The sequence below is a fragment of the Anolis carolinensis genome, chromosome 3 (assembly GCF_035594765.1).
Source record: "Anolis carolinensis isolate JA03-04 chromosome 3, rAnoCar3.1.pri, whole genome shotgun sequence".
Classification (NCBI taxonomy): domain Eukaryota; kingdom Metazoa; phylum Chordata; class Lepidosauria; order Squamata; family Dactyloidae; genus Anolis; species Anolis carolinensis.
Genome location: NC_085843.1, coordinates 196,453,048 through 196,469,411, shown reverse-complemented (window position 1 = coordinate 196,469,411; position 16,364 = coordinate 196,453,048). Strand labels below are relative to the sequence as shown.

At 38.2% G+C, this 16,364-nt stretch overlaps 2 protein-coding genes across 13 annotated transcripts in view; one reads left to right on the top strand and one right to left on the bottom strand.

The window, feature by feature from the left end:
* ctbp2 (C-terminal binding protein 2) overlaps positions 1 to 9,942 on the top strand; it is a 279,102-nt gene extending 269,160 nt beyond the window's left edge. For 10 of the 11 annotated variants that reach the window (XM_008106745.3, XM_062976049.1, XM_062976050.1 and 7 more), the window contains one exon: positions 8,501 to 9,942. In XM_008106745.3, coding sequence (XP_008104952.1) covers positions 8,501 to 8,681 — 181 coding nt within the window. In that variant the 3' untranslated portion in view covers positions 8,682 to 9,942. Of the gene's footprint in view, positions 1 to 2,544; positions 2,611 to 8,500 lie in introns of all 11 variants that reach the window. The other variant, XM_062976048.1, reaches the window with a different exon arrangement.
* Positions 9,943 to 11,823: 1,881 nt separating this feature from the next.
* The window catches only part of zranb1 (zinc finger RANBP2-type containing 1), a 46,839-nt gene continuing 42,298 nt past the window's right edge, over positions 11,824 to 16,364 (bottom strand). For both annotated transcript variants that reach the window (XM_062976052.1, XM_003218589.4), the window contains one exon: positions 11,824 to 15,660. In XM_062976052.1, coding sequence (XP_062832122.1) covers positions 15,442 to 15,660 — 219 coding nt within the window. In that variant the 3' untranslated portion in view covers positions 11,824 to 15,441. The remainder of the gene's footprint in view (positions 15,661 to 16,364) is intronic.

The window sequence follows — 16,364 nt, the reverse complement described above, 5'->3', positions numbered from 1 at the left end:
GTCATGGAGGTTCTGTGTGGGAAGTTTGGCCCAATTCTATTTTTGGTGGGATTCAAGAGGCTTCTTGATTGTAGGTGAACTATATATTCCAGCAACTACAACTCTCAAATGTCAAGGTCTATTTTCCCCAAATTCCACCAGTGTTCAAATTAGGGCATATTGAGTATTTGTGCCAAGTTTGGTCCAGATCCATCATTGTCTGGAGTCCACAGTGCTCTCTGGATGTAGGTGAACTACAACTTCAAAACTCAAGGTGAATTCCCACTAGACCCTTCCAGTATTTTCTGTTGGTCATGGGAGTTCTGTGTGCCAGGTTTGGTTCAATTCCATCATTGGTGGAGATCAGAATGTCTTTGATTGTAGGTTAAGTATAAATCGCAGCAACTACAACTCCCAAATGACAAAATCAATCCCCTCCTATCCCCACCAGTATTCAAATTTGGGCGTATCGTGTAGTTGTGCCAAATTTGGTCCAGTAAATGAAAATACATCCTGCATATCAGATATTTACATTATGATTCGTAACAGTAGTGACATTACAGTTATGAAGTAGCAACAAAATAATGTTATGGTTGGGGGTCACCACAACCTGAGGAACTGTATAAAGGGGTCACGGCATTAGGAAGGTTGAGAACCACTTCCCCTGAGGATCTAGAAAATTCCTTGGGAAGTTTCCTCTCCAAGAATTTGTTAAGTCCCCCAACACAACCCTGGTAGAAGCATACCATAGAATTGCCTGAGGACTTAGGAAATTCCTAAAGAAGACATATTTTGTTGGACGAGTACATGACCATTCTGCATATATATAGGTGAAGTCAACGCAGTAGACACACATCCCAGTATAATGCAATATTACTCACTTGGTATAGAGAAAAACTAATTTTAAAGAGTGGGAGTAATGCTATATAAGTTACAATATAGACAAGCCATAGGAAATGAGGAAAGGCACTGGCAATTCCAGTTGGTCCTGTGAATGATCTTCGCAGACAATATTGTGCAATAAGTGTACAGCTTTTAAATAATTAGTAGAAATAGTATTCAGGAATCTTTCTTTGCAAGGAAAATTTCCTGTGTTCATGACATCAGAAAATGACATAGCCATGGGAAGGAAATAATCGTCCTACTTTGTTGAACACGTTACAAGGCATGTTTCATGTTTTTCTTTCATTTTGAAGTATAATTCACTTTCAGTTCCTGGAAAAAGATACACTAGAAGGTGCATCTACATTGTAGAATTGATGCTGTTTGACACCACTTCCATGGGTCATTGCTATGCCATCATGGAAGTTGTAGTTTTACAATCCTTTTTGGCAACTTATGCTGGTGCCTCACCAAACTACAACTCCCAGGATTCCATAGCAGTGAGCAGGGGAAGTTAAAATACTGTAGTATCAAACTGTATTTTTGGTGGTGGCCCCACGGCTCTGAATTTCCCTTCCTAGAGAGGTACGTTTGGCCCCTTCCTTACTGGCCTTTTGATCACAAATTAAGACCTTTTTGTGGAGCCAGGCCTTCCCAGATGAATGATAATAGGCACCATCAGATAGCTTCTGGTAATATTTACCTCTGAATGCTTTATTGGTCCTGGCAACTGTGACACGGTCTTACGAAAATGGAGTTTCTTAGAAGCTTGTATAATCTCTTTTACAAATAACCTAAGTGGCCTGAGGTTAAGGAATTTTTAAATGGTGTTTGTTGTAAGTTATTAATTTGTTGTATATGATGTATTCAAATTGGGTTGTTTCCTTTAAATTGGCTTATGATGTTTTAGTTAAATATGTATTTTATGTATTTATGTGTATATATTTGCGTTTTTTAAACTTTTATACGCCGCTTTAAATCCCACCCATGGAAGAAAAGTGGGATAAAATGAATGTTAATAATAATAATAATAATAATAATAATAATAATAATAAGTCTACAGTGTAGGTGCACTCACTAGCTTTCAAGCACCAAGCTGGGGTGCAACTGGGGGGGGGGGGTATAGTTGCAAATGAATGTTTCTGATATAGTAACAATCTTGAAGTCAGGAGATATTTTCCCTGGGCAAACCTCAACCAGTAGGTTCCCAGCATCAGAGAGTGAAGAGAAAAAGTGGTCTATTGATCCAATCAAAGATCATGTTAGGATTTCTCTTCACATCCTATATTCATGCCCATAGTCTACCAGGGTTGTTTTGGAAATCCGTATTCCCATTTTCTCCACTACATAACATTTTCACTACCCCTGAAGGCACCATTGTAGATGTGTAGAATATAAACCAGGCTGGGAAAGTGTCTTTTCACTACAAATCCAAGTATTCCACAGTCAGTATGAGTAACTCTTAAGAGTTGTAATAACTTTTCCAGAGTCTGATTACCTGGATGAATTAGCACTGCACTCATTTGAATAATTGTTATAATCTTACATCATATGACAAACAGAGCTGTTAGAATCACTATTTTATCTCAGTGACAAATTTACAAGGGATGGCCTTAAAAATGAAGAGATTTACTATGACACAAGTCTTCATTTGATCCATTATCCCTTCTTTTCCTCTGATAGTTGGTATTCCTGCAGAAACGTTAACACTTTCCAGGCTTATTGCAGTGAGAACACCGCTACATGACAGTAAGCTGATCATCTCCTTCGCGTGGTTCTTTTACATCAAGGGTGGGGGATTCATGCAGCCATACAGCCACTATTGTATTTCAATGCCCATCAGTCCTTGTAAGCATTGGCAATGCTGAATTTGTTAAGAGTTGCAACTCAACATCTAGAGCAGTGGTTCTCAACCTGTGGGTCCCCAGGTGTTTTGGCCTACAACTCCCAGAAATCCCAGCCAGTTTACCAGTTGTTAGGATTTCTGAGAGTTGAAGGCCAAAACATCTGAGAACCCACAGGTTGAGAACCTCTGATCTAGAGGGTTGCATTATCCCCACCAGTTTCTCTCTCTGTCTTATCTATCACATTGCTTTTGGATTTAAAAGCAATATCTCAATGTTTCATGCGTTTGTATTGTCCTTTTCCATCTTAATCGTTTACAACTTAAAACTGGCCTGACAGATAAGTAAACAAATTAACTATGTTAAGGAGTTCCTAGACTAGGATTTCCTAGGCTAAGGCACAGATTTCATCTGTCATACACCACTTTGTCTTATGAGCAAAGATATGCATTCAACTTCTTAAAAAAGAGGAAAACCTGAAAATCTAATGCAGTTTGAGTATCCTTATTCTATACACAATATTTGTAATAAATTTGCATACAAAAAAGGTTTGCGTATATTGAACCTTCAGAAAGCAAAGATGGCATTGTCTAAGCCACCCATGTGGAGATTTTTTGATTGTGCTGCGTTTCAGAATTCTGGATAAGGGACTCTCAATCTTGTATTGAGGTTGTGCAGAGTGATCCTTACTATGGCAGTACCTTTATGTTATGGTCAGGTTGTATGTTCCTGTGAGACAAGAGGCTATTCTGATGTTAGCACTTTTTAGCACTTTACAATTCTGAGATCGAATACTGCTGTTTTATCTACAGCAATTGCAGTATTTTATTGTTTTTACCAGGGGGTACTGTGAATTTATGATGTTGTGTTGACTGTTTATTGCCTATGTTTTGTTCTGTACTTGTTGTATTTTGTGACACACTTTGAGTGTTTTGTGAGCCGCCCCCAGTCCCTCTGGGAGATGGTGGCAGAATATAAATAATAATAATAATAAAAATTATTATTATTATTATTATTATTATTATTATTATTATAGTGTTATATATTGTATGACACAGCAAACAAGATAGATATGCTGGATTTTGTATCACAAAATCACAAGTCAAACACTTCCCAAGTGTCTAGGACTGTGTGATGTATTTTCGGATGATGTGCGCCAATCCCAGTAAGGTGGCCTTTTGCAGTTGGCAGATCGTAATTTTGTCAAGGTCTATTGTTTCCAAATGCCGGCTGAGATCTTTTGGCATGGCATCCAATGTGCTGATCACCACCGGGACCACCTGTACTGGTTTCTGCCAGAGTCTTTGAAGTTCAGTCTTGAGGTCCTGATAGCGGCTGAGTTTTTCCTGTTGTTTTTCGTCAATGCGACTGTCACCTGGGATGGCGACATCAATGATCCAAACCTTTTTCTTTTCCACAACTGCGATGTCTGGTGTGTTGTGTTCCAGAACTTTGTCAGTCTGGATTCGGAAGTCCCACAGTATCTATGTTGTTGTTCTTGTTATGGGTTGGGTCTCCCATGACAGGCAGGCTTTTCCTGAGCAGATACATCTGCACTAAATCTGTCAAACAGATACTAGATAGCAGCAATAGTGGAGAATGACACTGGCAGAGGATCTATAATGACAATAGTAGTGGCACCATAGCTGATACTAGAAACAATAGTAGTAGCACCATGACTAATACTTGCTAGTACTACACAGAAAGAGGTACAGTTACCCCTTTGAATGTCTTTTCACCACAACAACTCTATGATGAAAGAATCCAAAACGAAACCAAAGATAGGGCCAAAAGATGAGACTCCCAGGTCAGATGATATTCAATGAATTACTGGGTATAGCAGAAGACAACTGCAAATACCACTGTGGTTAATGATGCAACTGGACTCAAGGCGAAAGGACATGCTTGAGATGAAAGGAAAAAAGGAGGTGCATGACACATAAAATCTGTGCATTATTGATTATGGCAAAACCTTTGTATAGATCAGTGGTTCTCAACCTTTGGTCAACCGGGTGTTTTAGACTCCAGTTTCCAGAATCCCTCACAGTTGGCCAAGCTAACTCGGGCTTCTGGGTGTTGACGTCACGAACACATGTAAGACCAAAGATTGGGAACCAATGGTGTAAACCACGAAAACCAATGGAGCACTCTTAGGGAAATGGGTTTGTCATAACATTTGATAGTTCTGATATGTAGCCTGTACTCAGAACAAGAAGTTACTGTTAAGACAGAATACAGAGAAATGGAATGGTTTCCAATTGTCAAGAGTGCCTTTTATCACTCAGTTTAAATTATGTGCTGAAGATATCATACATAAAGAAGGATTAGATTCTAAGAAAGAAGGCATGAAAATTGGAAGAAGGAACATCAACAATTTAAGATATGCAGGCAACACCATACTACTAACGGGGGGGGGGGGGGGGGAGACTTCGAACGATTGCTGAAGAAAGTCATGGAAGAAAGAGCAAGGCCAGATTTACAATTGAACATTAAGAAAACAAAAAGTGCTCACTGATGATTTACATCTTTTTAAAGTAGGTAATGAAGACATTGAAATACTTCCATACCTTGCTCAGTTAGTGTACTCAAGAAATCAGACTAAGACTTCAAAGGACAGCTATGAAGGAATGATTCAAGATCCTGAAGTGCCAAGATATAGCAGTGGATACTAAAGTTAGGATTGTCTATGCCACTGCATTCCCCATTTCTATATTTGGTTGTGAAAGCTGGACAATAGCAGTCTCATTTATAAGTCACCTTGAAGGAAAGGGAAGTTGACTTGTTAGCAATTAAAAACAGAGTGATCAGCCAAGGAATCTTGATTTTTCTTTCCAAAAAGAAAAGTAACTGTCATGGAGCTAAAAGTCAAAGTGTCATCTTTATTAAGATCTTTAAAAGTTTGTATGGATCAGTGCCAATAGCTTCTTGCTCCCCTCTTTCATTAGCAGAAATTGACAAAATTATAAAGAATGTGTCAGGTTTCTTAAATGTATGAATTTATAGATGCTGCAGTTTAGCTTCAGCTTAGCAGAGAATATCAACTCTTCAGAGTATGCCGCCTTGCTTGTGATACATTTTTCAATGGTGAGAAGTTAATCTGTTGAAGATGCAATTCTGTCAGAGTGGGATGAAAAGATTTGCAGTGTCACCTTTCATCTCTCCATTGCCCTTGTACATTTAACAGCCACATCAATGTATACCCATGAGTTGGGGCACCATGGAGTGCAAGATAATCTCTACTTGTACACAAAAAATGGTTCCAGTGGAATTTGAAAACTTTGGAAAGTATCTCCAGATTTAAAATCATTCTGGCATTGACAGGACAGAAGTATAGCAAAACTCTAGACTACACTTCTAGACTAGCTGTGTGCTTTGTTAGATCATGACCTTCAGCCAGGGCAGAGCCAAAAAAATAGTTTAAAAGTAATTAGTTGTCCTTATAATACCAAGTCCTCAGAAATAGGTGGCCTCTAAGTCCATTTAAAAGGCAGTTCTTTATTACCTAGTTCACAACTAACCATGAGTTTTTAAAAGGCACCTGAGTACTACAAATCACCTATCTTACAAAGCGTAATTCATTCCTGCCGACATTGTCACTGAACAAAAGTGTAACTTTTAAATTTCATTTTAAATTTTACTCTGCAGAAAAGATTAAATTACAGCAATAACTGAATATCTATTCCAAAAATAAAAAAAGATTTACAACTTTTACTTCTTTTTTATAGGCATCATAAGATCAAATAAGAAATATATGGATTGTGGAGCAGGATGGGGGGGGGGGGTAACGTTATAAAAAGAAAAAAAGAAACAAAAACATCTGTACATAACCAGATTGGCTAAGGAGGCTTGGAAGTTAAGGATAGGGTATACAGTAGAAATCTTCCCCATTATGGTTTTCTTCTTTCTTTTAATTTTTCTTTCTCTGCTGTCCCTTTCTTCTTTTAGTTACCATATAGATATTTTCCTGTTTCTTGTTTTGGTTTTGTTATCAACTCCACCTTTTCTTGTCTCAAATAGTTACATAGGTGACCAGTCCGTACTTTTCCTTCCTTGTCTCTTAGAATCTTTGAATAGATGGGTTAGTTTACCCATGCTCATGATGTCTATTAATTTGGATATTCATTCTTCCAAAGTAGGGATTTCTTTCATTCTCCATTTCCTCACATACACAATTCTAGCTGCGGTCGTCAAGCAGCAGAATAATCTATCACTGTTTTTATCTATCTCTATTTCTGTAATTCCTAGAAGAAAACATTCCAGTTTTAATTCTAGTTTCATGTCAAGTATTTTCTGTATTTTTTTCTCGTCTATCCCTCCAATCTTTTTAGCGCGTCTACAATTCCACATGTGGTGAAATGTTCTCTGCATTTCCAGCACTTGTCTTGTATCTTTGGATGATATTTAGCTAATTTCTGCGGTGTGATGTACCAACTTTTTAATTATTTAATTCTAAGCTCCCCCTCAACATTTCACTAGTTACACTAAGGGCAAACAAAAGTAAAACTACTTAGACACCTTGATTCAGAAGTTGTATTGGGAATTTTTTTAAGGAATTGAATAGAAATCCAAACTACATGTTTAAGTTGGAAGACTAATGAAACCAGAATGTTCCATTGTTTTGCTTTTCTTTATAGCATCTCCATAAGCCATCCTGGCACACTATTCTCCAGTATGTTCCTTAGAAAAGACTGGGAATTATGTGGCCTATCAGATTCTCACTCCTGCTAGTCAGCATAGCCAACTGTGAACAATACTGGGAGTTGCAGTCCAACATCCATGCTTTAAAGTATCCATACTTCAGCTCCCATAAATCCCAGACAGCTTACCGATTTACCAAACATCTGGAGAAGCAGTTTGAGGAATTCTGCTTTAAAAGATGCCTCCTCAAAGTCAAAATGTTTGTTGCCCTTATTAAACTCTTAATGAATTAACACCAAAGGAGCCAATTATATAATTTGACTCTAGATATACTACTTTGTATTCAGTAAAACAGATGTATAAGAAAGTTATACCAGCATTTGGTTTGTTCATTGAAGGCTGACTCTACAAGCTGTTAGGAGTGTGTAGGCTGTACTTGTTTGAAGCACACAGGTGTTGAAAAAACATGAATTAAGATGCTTAGGAAAAACTTTGTAAGCACAGTACCCTCGAGGGCAGGTTTGGGGGCCAAAATTAAGGATTTTGATATGACCCGTGGACAAGTTGAGGATTATTCCAGAGAGGGAAAGGCAACTGTGTTGCCTCAGGGGTACAGTTTCCACCGCAATTTCTCCATGAAGGTATACAAAAAGACCTGAAACAGTGCCATGGCAGAGAGTAGAGGATTCTTTCAGGATCTACCAAGATGTGCAGTACTTATGGTCTCAACATTTGCTATTGTACTTAGAGAAGGGGATGAAAAAAATTAAGAAATAGTCAATCCGTTTTTGGGGATCAATTCTTCAATTAAAGCTAGATCTACACTGATCTGATCCCAGATTATCTGCTTTGAACTGGATCACATGAGTCTACACTGCCAGATAATCAGGGATCAGATCTTGGCATATAGGGCAGTGTAGATTCACAAATTTTTAGACTGGAGTATATTGGTAAGCTTCTTGGATGTGTTCCCACTGCTTGCTGTAGCAAAGTAGAGCAGAACAGACTCTATTTTGTGGTTGGCTGGCAAAGAATAAAAATGCTCTCAAGAGGCGCTTTGTTTGCATTGTTGCTGTTCTCCTTACTTCATAGCCTGCTCTTCTTACAGAATGTTCACATACTGATCATCTTGTAATTTAGAAACTCTCTCTTTCTAGATATCCACCAGGCATGGTGAGCGTTACTCCAGGAGGGATCCCGGCAGCTATGGAAGGTATCATCCCGGGAGGGATTCCTGTTACCCACAATCTTCCGACAGTGGCGCATCCTTCCCAAGCTCCATCTCCTAACCAGCCCACAAAACACGGGGACAACAGGGAACATCCGAACGAGCAATAGCAGACCATTTAAACACGCTCCTATTTGGGACCAAGAGACATTGGAAAAAGAGTAATTACACACAAACTGACAGGAATTTGATACAAAATTTGTAAGGTTGCTTTTGGACTGACGCATCACGATGTTCCAGTGTTAACTACAAAATATATATATATAGGAGTCAAGACTTGGGGGAGGGAGGGGAAACCCAGAAGAAGTCACCTGCTTACCGAAGCACTGAAAACTAGGATTTGATGATCAGCTTCTGTTATTGTGTGTTTAAGTTTCCTTCATCTTTACATCAATCACAAGAATAATGTATATTTCTTCTCAGTCCCTTGGGGGAATAGCAGCTGGTTGGCATACCTGCTGCTTAAAATATTATGTCCAACAGTCCTAACAAAGCTTACATGATATTAAGAGGAAACCCATCATGTGACTTCAGCCCTTTCCTTCTTCACTTACCTGGCTCCTCCTTGCATAGGCTGAGGAAAAATAACCCAGAGATGGAGAGTTTTGCTTGTTGCAGTTATATATGGCCACTTAATGTATTGGAAGGATGCTACTCAAGCTCAACTACAGCTATTGTAGATCAAGGGAGAGAGAAAAGCCTGTGTTAACTAGCTGCCTTTAATTGCAGAAATCGATGCTTCTCCTACAAGATACACTTAATAAAGTAGCTGTACATTCAATAACACACGCTGATGATGCAAAAAAAAAATAAAAGTGTTAAGTCTCACATTTATACTCAGATATATTTTTCTCAGTTTTAAATCCACAGCTATTTTATTGAGTGGAAAAGTCTTGAGCTGGAAAGGGTTCAAGAATAATGTTGCATTTCCTTATGTCTCAGGAAAAAAAAACACTTTTTATGGTAACTTGTCAGACTGTATGAACAAAACCCACTTTTTTAGACATTGAAGTCTTCTTTTCTTCATGTGATATTTTATACAAAAACACTTCAGAAATGTGTTATTAGATGTGACTGATTTTAACAAATCCTATTAGATTTGTATCAACTAGTTACATGTTATATTCATAGTCTTTTGTGAATCATCGCCTTTTTGTTGAAAAAGATGGCCTATTCTGAGCCTTTGTATGGGTACATTCCTGTTTCTGTGATAAAAGTTTTAAAAGCTGTCCCAAACAAAAAAACAACCAATGGCTACCAGAAGTATGTTTTGTTTTAGTGTGTTACCGTTACTGTATTTGTTTATTGTAAAGGTGGACATATAGCGTTCAGTGCAGTTTTCAATAAAAAGTGACAATTTCTATAATTTGAGCTGGAGCAGGCCCTCAATGTTATTGAGCCTATAATAGCCTATAAAGAGTAAGAACATACTTCGAAGACATGTCTGTGAGTTGAGTCAATGACAGTAATTCCATTAAATGATCTGAAAGTTGAAGTGGACAATAAATTAACATTTATACACTCTCACTAATCTGCTCTAAAAATGTATGTAAAGGATTTCCATTTGTTAAATCTGAAGAATTTGAACAGTTTTCGTCAAACTCCTCACAACATAGGGACAAATAATTGTCTACAGAAACATTAATTTGCACTTTTCTACACAGAACAAGGGGACAGTTCCAATCTTCCATGCCCATGCTCTTCCCCTCATTACAATCCAACGTCAAATGTATTGGGATAATGTCCTTTTAATTGAATGTTAAATCTCTTAGTCCACAAGGAGTAAGAGATGCAAGAGAGTTCAGGAAGCTAGCAAGACAACTTCCTACTCAATGCAAAGTGGACTTTGAGACCCACAAAAGGTTGGCATTGCTTCTGATAGTGTTACTTACATTGGTAAGATCGAGTATGCAGATCAAATTGTTTGTACTGTCAGCCTTTCACATTTGCAGCTTTAATATTCAAAGATTTAATATTGTCTCTCTAGAGATTCATGTTTTTTCTACTTTCGCTGGGATTCTGTGCCTCTAACTCTCACAAAATTGAAAGGCCTACTGTAGTCACTAATACACAACCGGAAGCCTTTATCAAGTCACTCTTCTCAGTCTCACCTCCCCCCGCGCATAATACAGGGGTACTACAGTCCAGGCTTGTAGAGAGATGGTAAAGATGATATGCTTTTGACACTAAGATAAACATTATTCCCAGACCGCATCATTTGGAAAGCTTTCAGTAAAGGAGCGGTAAGAGTTTAGCTCTTCTTTCCTGTTTCTACTCCATGTGTATGGCTGTGGGAACAGCATGTGCAAGGGGGGAAGTGTAGACTGAGATCTATTCAAGGGGAGTTTTACCAGAAACCCAAACTCAAACCCAGTTCCAAAGAATTCAAATCATATAAATATACCATTAGTTTAAACTGATTTTGAGCTAGCAAGTTTAACTTCCCAGTTCCCTTTTAAAGTGAATTGGTTATTAAGAAACTACTAAATTCTAGAGCACACCTGCACAACATACAACCTACAGGCCATAGGATTTCAGACAACCCACTAAAATATGTAGAGGATAAAAAAATAAAAGATGGAACAAGTGCTTTCTGGAGAAGAGTAGGCACCCTTTTCTGGGTGGGTGGCAGCAGGACAGCATGGAAAACAGACTCTTTCTCTGCCCCAGGAAATAAACCAGCTGATAAGAAGCAAACATTTCCAGGGTAAGCCAATAAGGCGTACGAGCCTTCATTTAAATCCTCAAATTGGTGCATTGCAGGCTCCATTGGATAGCAAGTTATTTGCCACCTGCTGGACAGAGAGATGTCTGATTTCCTCTAACCTACAGAGCTTGTAAAAGTCACTTTTGGTCTACAACTCCTAGAATCCCCAAGCCATTGTGATACTGATCTTGCTGGATGGAGGATTTTGGGAGTTATATTCCAGAAGTGAGTTTGTTCAAGTAGGAATCCGTAATGTGATCAGGTTCTCCCATTTCAGTGTCAAAACACATACTATAGAAATACTACAGTTTGTCATCATTTTAACTGCCAATAATACAGCTCAGCATCTCTTTAACTCAGTGCTACGGAATCCTAGGAATTGTAGTTTGCTGAGGTGCTAAAAACCTATCTACATCCCATAGAAGTTTAGCCTATTTAAGTTTGGCCCCTACCTGCTGCCAAGTTGTGCAGGTCTGTTCTAGAGGTTGAAGTAGAGGGAAGAGCAGACACAAAACAATGCATTGAGACAGAAATCAAAGCAAACCATTGGTACAAAACTTGTATTTGTTTTGTTTTAAATTAATGGAAAAGCACATTACCAGCTTTGAACATATTCAAGGGAGTCAACTTCATAGCTGTGTCAATGATCTAACACTGCAATTATGAATAACTTACCATAGACACCAGTATAGAGCAATCAGGTGGAGGAACATTGGTGAGTTACAGAGAACATTTAGAAAGCCACACAAATGAAGGTGAAATAATAGAACATTTACACTGGCATTAGTGACTTTTAGAAGCTGATACTATTGGGATTTTGTTCTTAAACCAGGCAGTGGCATTCCAGATAGGCATAATTAATGTTGATGAAAATGGACACTTTCTAACAGAATAACGTTGAGGCAGGTTCTTCTACCACCCCTGAACGTGCTAGGAACTTCCGGCACAAAATTTGGCTGCTTGGAGGCAGTTAATGCCATATTACTTCCAGGTACTAACTCGAAGAAAAACTCCCCACTTGAAAATAGATCCTATCCCTTGAGGAAGTTTTAAATTCAACGTCAAAAAAATGCTGTAGCTTTGAAAGCAATCTTAAAATAAAAATATAAATCAACAAATTTAGGAAATTGTACATATGTGTGTGTCTGTGAGTGATTCAGAAAGCACGGGTCCACTGCAGTAGAACAAAGCTTTGTCGAACTGTCATTGGTGTATTTCTCTTCTAAAGAGATTGTACAACTCAAAGCCAGTAGATAAAACCAAACTATTTCCCTGTTCAGTTTCCTGCATCAGAAGACATAACTTAAATCCCTGCCCAGGTGGAAAAACAATAGGTATCTCTCCATAGAACTCCCCTGTCTCCTCTCTGCCCAATTTCATGGCCAGTGGAAAGCAGGACACACATGATAGCTAGATGTACAATAACATAAACCTGTGGGATCTTCTGAAGAAAGTCTCAAAGATGTTGTTCTGGATATAAGAACGTAACCAAACGCTTCTCCCATGCCCTTTGCTCTCTGCCAGCTATTAAATGGCAGAAAGGGAGATAACAAATGCCTCCCTAGGCACTAACTAGGAGAGTTAATACACAGACGGAAGTCTCATTTACACCTGTGTATGACACTAACAGAAATCTGGCCACCCGGGAATAAAATCATTCAACATTCAAAACCTGACACTTTTTCCACCAGAAAGGCAGACTGCCTAACAGCTATAATGGTAAGTGTTCTATTGAAACACCAGACATTACTATGGAAAATCAACTAAAACTGGACCTTACCCTTTGGTTTTCAAAACAGTGGTACAACTTTTACAACACAGCCATAACTCAAAATGTGAACAAGTCTTATTTTCCGACACAAAGACTTGTCAGGTGAGAGGGTCTTGCATAAATGCAAATCGTATTCAAGGCACAATTACAATTTACATGGTATGTGCTTTCCAAAGCTAGAACAGCTGCGGGTACAATCTATTAAACTACCTCAGGGGTGCATCGAGACTCAGGAGTGATTTAGATGGTTATGATGGCGCCTATGCATCTTGTAGGAGGTAGGGATATGAGATAATAAAAGTTCAGACTTATCTTTATCCCTGACAAAAAGCATCTGCTTTCATCTGATAGCATTTTTAAGGGTTTGTTACTGCAGTGGGATAACATGGCTACTAATTTAGTCATTTTCACCTATTATGATCGCACTACTGAAAGTGAAAAAGGTGTATCTTGCTGGAAACAGCAATTTAAGGTAAACTGTGACTCAGATTTGGGGCACACAAGTTGAATCATTTCAAGTAACTACCTCCTCCCACAATCACAATCATCTAGCTTACTTTACTGGTCCAGGCATGTGGGAATTTTACTGTGAAGTATGTAAGGTAGGCAAAAATGTAAGGTACTAACTTTATGCCTGTATTTAGAAAGAATTATGATTGTACATTAAAGCAGAATCTGTAACTGGAAGAGAAACCCAATTATTCTACTGCTTAGGAAGTTTAACCCATCACAGGCAAACATGCATTTGTATTTAATAATGTATGCATGCATTGAGAGAACCCACAACAAAATACACACATATACACGCACATGATATGCTTGTGTCAGAAGTGGGAAAGGTTATATTAATGCGTTTCTTCTGTGTTAGTACCTTAATGAAATTTTAGTGGAGATCTGTCATTAGGAATTTTTTTTAGGTTTTCAACACTAAGCCACATTTAGAAAAGCAGCAAATTCTGATGAGTTCCAGGGTTGTTGTGTTTTTTTTTTACAACTATGTAAAAATGTGTGTGTATAACTGCATGTATAACTGTCCAGATTCCTAAACAAGGAAATCCATTTTGCTAGATACTCCTTGTCATCATTTCCACCATCATTAGTCTTCAAAAAGTGCTTATCAGGATCTGCTTACAAAACTATTCAACCTTTAGTGTTTTTAAAGTGAGGTTTTAGATAGGCTATACCCATTCAAGATAGCATGGCTAAAGTTATCAAGTATAATAAAAAGATTTTTTTTTCCTACTGGAGAATATATTCTGAACGTATACTTTCAGGAAACTTACATATTCAAAAGTGGCCACAATCAACATGCAAAAAATTCCAAAGTTTACATATCAAGAAAAGATAATATACAGTACTTAAAACAAACTTCAGAAGGAAGGCTTTTTAAGGAAAATGGCCAAAGTGCTTTCTCACTCGTGTTTAATGACCAAGGAGTGCTCCTCGATGGAGGCTATTTTAACTGGCATGGGGGGAGGCTTGATTTAGTATTAATCTCTACTGTACAACTCACAGCAATACCGGGTTTGAACAAAATGCATTTTTAAAGTTCAGTTTAGCAAACGCCACACAATTGTTTAGCATAATAGTTCTCTGGAACAGTACTTCTTTGACTATTTTAAGTAGACGGGAAGGGGAAAAACTACCCAAAAGAAATGATACAAAATATTAATGGACAGCAGAGAAGCCTTTACAGAAAACAAAATCAAAATTCATCATCCCTTCCATAGTTTCTTTCCCTTTAATATATCATTTTATTATTGTGGGCACAACATTAATTCAAATCTCAATAAAACAGTAAATTTGTTTATATTTCTAACTTATTCTGGATATATGGCACCACCAACAAAAAAGCCACATGATCTGACCTGGGCATTAGCAAGATTTCATATGAAATTAACGTTGAAGGAGATGTATCAGAATGCTTAAAAAGTGATGCAGAATAACCAAGTTTTACTGTAAGCCGAAAAAGAAAAAGGAACAGATACTCATCTATGATGTGCTTTTTAAGTGCCCTTATTCAAAACAAATTTCTCCAATAATTTTAAGATGCTGGTAATACTTTTTCCTATTACACAACCTTCTTACACAACCACATGCGGTACATTTATAGGCAGATGTACAATTGGAAAGAAATATGTTTTCTGTCCTGGTAATAAAAGTAGGGCTTTGTTTTCTTTTTCCTTGCTTTTTTTTTAAACAAACGGTAGTCCAATCGATATAGCTGTCTTCACACAGCCGAAGAGCTTCTGAATTCTCCCCATGCTGATTAAAAATCCTGTGCAGGATTCATCCCGCTATAACTGGGTCATCTTGTAACAATTTGCTAGACTGCACCCCAAGTGCTGGGGTTGTCACCACACGTTATATGCAGTCAGGTATCTCAATTTCATCATTCATCGTCGTCATCTTCATCTTCTTCTCCATCTGAAAGGGATGTGCAGGGGCGGATTTGTCTATAACGGTCAAGCCATTTCTCTACCATCTGCGTTACCAAAGGGTGGTTGCGCCGCCGACAGCTTTTCTGCATAGCAACAAGGACTCCACCCTCCGTCACGCAACAGTCCAGCCACTCCCTGAGCAGCCTCTCCTGCTGCTCCTCATTACCAATCTTCAAGGGGGGAAACATACACATACATTTAGGACATGCTTCTATTCAAATCAGTTCATGGCTTTTAAAAGGACTGGTGTCAAGTGATTTTTGTATTGTACAGTCAGCCTTCCATGTTTGCTGGACCAAGGGCAATGGACCCCACAAAAGTGTAAAACTACAAATTTAAAAATGCTTTTTTATTTACTTAAGAGAAAACTTTTCTTTGAATCTTTAAGTCCTCCAGCACATCTTTAGGACCTAGTTTTACTGAAGGACCGAGACATTTTAATCAAACATATAAAAGTCAACAAAAGATGTGGAGGGCTGACTGTACAGGCGGTCCCCAAGGTACAAACATCCAACCTACATATGACTCCTAGTTACAAATGGGGATGAAACAGGACGTGAGAGAAATCTATCCCTAGGAAGGGAAATTCTCCCTGTAAGAGTTATCACAAGGAAAATGTGTCTCCACTGAAGCTTTATCATCAAGCCTTGTTTCCATGAGCCAATTTCAAAATCCAATTGTCACAGGGAGAGAAAGAGATGTGAATTCTTCTAAAGAGGGGCACAGACAGCAAAACAAAGGTTAGAGGGGTATTAACGATTCCCTATGTTATCCAAAACAAAACAAAAATTGGTTGGAGCTATACTTAAACAATGTTTCTGTTCTGACTTACATACACATTCAACTTAAGAACAAAGCAACCAAACCTATCTTG